We start from the raw sequence: 4,729 nt of genomic DNA on the forward strand, positions 1-4,729 counted from the left end.
CAGGCAGGTCTCGAACTCACAGAGATCCGCCTGCCTCTGCCTCCCGAGTGCTGGGATTAAAGGCGTGCGCCACCACCGCCCGGCTGTCTTCCTGGGTTTTCATGGTCCTTTTATATTATTATTATTTAAAACCGGCTCTCTACATAGCCCTGTCAATTGCACTGTATATACCAGATTGGCCTCTGCCTCCTGAATACTAGAATTAAATGTCTGGTTTGCATGATCTTTTATATAAACAAGGGTCTTGCATGTCTTCATGCTTCCATAGGTAACTGTATATACTTTTTGAACGTGTTTGCTGCTCCTTAGGGAGGCACTTAAAGTGAAAACTATTGTTTTGTCCTAGACTGCTCCTTTGATATGGAGGCTGAGCTCACACCCCTGGAATCAGCTATCAATGTCCTGGAGATGATTAAAACAGAATTTACACTGACAGAAGCAGTGGTCGAATCCAGTAGAAAACTGGTCAAAAAGGCTGTAAGACACTGTTTTTAATGGTTTTTTTTTCCATCTAACAAAAATTGGGGGTTTTTGAGGCTACATTCTAGCAACTTTTCTGTGTTGGTAGAGGGAAGGCAGGGTGGGGGGTAACGTGTCATCTCTCTGCATGTCCTCTTCCTCACCTAGGCTTGGGAAGTACTCTGCTCTGGTTTGGTCTTCTGTGGCTTTGGCAGGAGGGACCATTGTACTGGGAATGGGATTGACGTTGAAGACTTCTGTTTTGGAAGTTATTGGAGCATTGAGAAGAGGCTCCAAGCATTTCTGGTCCTGAGTTTGGGCACCATTGTCTAGAACAAGCCGGAAATGGCTAGGGCCTCAGGAAATGTGACTGCTGAAAGAGGGACTTAAAGAATATTCTCTGCGATCAGACTAGAATCAAAGTCAGCTAGAGAAGAACAGCGCAGATGGTATTCCAGAACATCAAAACCGGCCACTGTCTAGGGATTTGAGGCTGTCACTTTGTTGGGTTCAGATGGCTTCAGGCAGCACTCTTAAAGCATGGCGGTGGGTTTTCTCCAGTAGCCAAGGCTGCAGCCACGGAAGCAGATGCATGGGTGGGGATGGAAGAACGGCAGCTCCATATTGCCTTGGTAAAGGAAAGTTAAGGGTAACAGAGGAAAAGAGAACTCCTAAAAAGGATGAGGTCTTAGAGGTGGAGGAGGAAGAAAGCCGTGTTTTACAAGGAAGACATTGACCGTGTACAGGGTACTCAAATATCCTGTTTGTAAAAAAGTCTAGTGTGTGTTGGGTACACATATCTGCTCAGTTAAGGACCTGGAGCAGAAACTGCTGGGTAGTTTTGCAAAGAATGCTTGAATAATTATTATTCAGTTCAAGGAAGAATAAGCCCATTATAGATTTTTACTATAGATAAGTCAGGTTTGTGTTGGGAGTAAAATGCCAGGAAAATCCTTAGCAATGGAGGAGAAACCCAAGGGTACATTGAGAATGGCTCAGGTTCTTCTGAATGGAAGAAATGTTACTAGTTCAGAGTTATCCGTTCAGTCCCTTTAGAAACAAGGACTGTAAGTTTGTCATCTGGTCTATCTTGCCGGGGAGTCTTTGAAGGCATGCATACATTACAATTTATTACTTAGGCATGGGTCTCTTCCTTTGTTTTTGTTTATTTGGGGGACTTTGTCTTGAGATAGGGTCTTAACTATATATAGAGTGGCCTCAGTCTCCATCTTCTTGCCTCAGCCTCCTGAGTGCTGGGAATACAGGCTTTATTTACCACCACAACCAGCTAAGTCATAAAGTTTATGTTTTAAAAATTTGTAACATCTGTCAGTGAGATCTAAACTCCCTGGGACTGGAGAGATGGTTCAGTGGTTTCAGTGATTGGCTGCGCCGGGCGGTGGTGGCGCACGCCTTTAATCCCAGTACTCAGGAGGCAGAGGCAGGCGGATCTCTGTGAGTTCGAGACCAGCCTGGTCTACAAGAGCTCCAAAACCACAGAGAAACCCTGACTTGAAAAACCAAAAAAAAAAAAAAAAAAAAAAAAGAACATTGGCTGCTCCTTCAAAGAACCCAAGTTCAGTTCCCACTGCTGGCATAGCAGCTGGTAACTATAGCTCCAGTCCCAGGCCCTCTGGAGCATCAGGCATCCTGTAGTGCTCAGAGAGTGTGCAGACCACATACCACCCATATACCTAGAATGGAATAACAATGACAGCCTTAGCTGTCCTAGAACTAGCTCTGTGACCAAGCTGGTCTCGAGCTCAGATCTGCCTGCCTCTGCTTCTTGAGTGTTGCGATTAAAGGCATACACCACCACCACTAGGTAAATTTTTTTTTTTAATCTAATCTCAGCCAGGCGGTGGTGGCACATGCCTTTAATCCCAGCAGGAGGATCTCTATGAGTTCAAGGCCAACCTGGGCTACAAGAGCTAGTTCCAGGACAGGCTCCAAAGCTACAGAGAAACCCTGTCTCGGGGGGGAATCTAAAACTCCTTTAAAGTAGTCAGCCATTTTCTTCTGTCGACTTCCATGTGCTTTTTGGCCTACCAGGTTATGTCTTATACTTATTATATGGTTTACAGGGGATGAGGGGGAGGCAGTCTCACTGTGTAGCTCAGGCTGGCCTGGAACTTATTACACTCTTACCCTCTTGCCTTTGCCTCCTGAGTCCTGAGATTACAAGCATACACCACCATGCCTGGCTGCCCTCTGGTGTTTTTCTTGTGTTGTTGTTTTCATTAAACTCTTGTTATACCTTTTGAAGTTTGTACTGTGTGCACACCTTCAGAAGCTACAATTATTGAACATGTGCTAGGCAAGCACTCTATACTACAGAACTGCATTCCCTGACCTTACTGTGTTTGTTACTTTGATATAACAAATTACTCTAAGACTTAGCAGCTTAAAACAGTGACTAGTAGCCTTGAGTTTCCAAAGGTCTGGAAGCTAGTGGCATACTGAGTGGTTCCAGCCCAGGATGACCTGAATAAGGTTATAGTCATCAGCTGGAGTTGCTGGTGGTGTGTCTTAGTGGTAGTCTGTGTGTCTGTCTAGCCTGTGAGAGGCCCTGGATTCAATCCTTGACACTGCAAAAATAAATAAACACAATTGCAGTCATTTCAAGACTCAGCTACTGCTGGGATTGGTGATACTTACTTGAAATTCCTGTACTCAGGAGGCTAAGGTGGAAGGATCTTGACTTGCAAGCAAGCCTCAGCTACTAAGATCCTGTCTCGGGTCTGAGAAATCGGCTCAGGACTCGCACTCTAAACCAGCTGTGGGATAGTGTGTGCATGGGTCCGTTCAGGAGGTCAGGATCACCGAGGGCTGCTTGAGAGCCTTGGTCACAGCTACTTTGATCTCCTGGTTACTAAACGACACTTTCTGGTTCTCTCATTTAGTGTCCTAGAGTCTTTTAATGGTCATCTTATAAAATACTATGGGCTGCCTAGATTCCTTTAAGCTTTGGAAAATGTTCTAATAACTTACTATTTTTTGTTTTTGAGACAGGATCTCACTGTGTAGCCTTGGCTGACCTAAAACTTGCTATGTAAACCAGGCTGGTCTGGAACTGAGGAGGCCTCCTGCTTCTGCCTCCCAAGCACTGAAATTAAAGACACTCAAAATTATACTGGGCAAAGCGTATTAAAATAGGGTCTGGCAGTTAAGTATTTGATATATGAGTTTGAAGATTGGAATCGAGTCCCCCAGTGTAAATGCTGGAAGGGCAGGTGGCACTGTCACCCAGCCTCAGAAGGGGAAGATGGGATCTTGAGGACAAACTGGCTGGGGAGACTAAGAGGGTCTGAGAGCTCTGGGTTTGATTGTGTGACCCTGCCACAGTAAGATGGAAGGAGGATTGTTGGTAATTCAAAGTGAAAAAGTTTAATCAAGTAAATTAAGTTAGAGCTTCAGTTCATGTTCAGATATTTCTGGAGGTCTCCGAAAGTCTTTCAGAAGACCCGGGAGGCCAGAACTCCTTTTGTAACAACACCCAGAGGCTATTTTGAATGTTTGAGTGTGGTGGCATTTGTAGTGAGGGCGCAGCATGACGAGTGAAGTGCTAGTGCTTTGGTGAATTACACTAGTAACTGTTTTATTAATTAGTATGTCTGTGTGTGTGCATGATTTGTAGGGTGATCTGAGCATAACTTCATGAAGAAATTCTCTCATTCCACTTTTACATGGGGTTAGGAATTGAACTAAGGTCTTCAGGCTTATACAGCAAACTTTTTTACCCACTGAACCAGCCATTTTGATTGCCAAGATCAATGGATTTTTAATGTGACTAAGAAGAGTTTGAGCCAGGCACGGTAGTGTGTGTATTTAATCCCAGCACTAAGGTGACAGAAGCAAGTGATCTTCTCTACATGGTGAGACCATGTCTGGGAAGGTGGGGAGAGGTAGATTTGCTTGTTTTGCTTGTTGGGCACAGTAGATAAGCGCACTGACTTCTCTTCCAAGGTCTCCTAGTTCTATTCCTAGTATCCACATGGTGCCTGACAGCATGCTGTAAGTCCTGTCCCAGGGGAATCTGATGCCCCCTTCTGGCCTCCTCGGACATTGCACACACCTGGTGCACAGACATCCATGCAGGCAAAACACCCATACACACAAAAATAGGTTTTTTTCTCTGTGAGTTTGAGACTAGCCTGGTCTACAGAGCTAGTTCCAGGACAGGCTCCAAAGCCACAGAGAAACCCTGTCTCGAAAAACCCAAAAAAAAAAAAAAATAGGTTTTTTGAGGGTTATTTTCCTTCCTTCCTTC

At 44.7% G+C, this 4,729-nt stretch overlaps 1 protein-coding gene across 4 annotated transcripts in view; it reads left to right on the forward strand.

The window, feature by feature from the left end:
- The window catches only part of Terf2 (telomeric repeat binding factor 2), a 26,864-nt gene that overhangs the window by 1,611 nt on the left and 20,524 nt on the right, over positions 1-4,729 (forward strand). For all 4 annotated transcript variants that reach the window (XR_003376847.1, XM_013353870.2, XM_013353869.2 and 1 more), the window contains exon 3: positions 347-477. Coding sequence is in view for 3 of the 4 variants with exons in the window: in XM_013353870.2 (XP_013209324.1) it covers positions 347-477 (131 nt within the window). In the remaining variant the exon portion in view is untranslated. The remainder of the gene's footprint in view (positions 1-346; positions 478-4,729) is intronic.

This window comes from Microtus ochrogaster, chromosome 4 (genome assembly GCF_000317375.1).
Source record: "Microtus ochrogaster isolate Prairie Vole_2 chromosome 4, MicOch1.0, whole genome shotgun sequence".
NCBI classification, from domain to species: Eukaryota; Metazoa; Chordata; class Mammalia; order Rodentia; family Cricetidae; genus Microtus; species Microtus ochrogaster.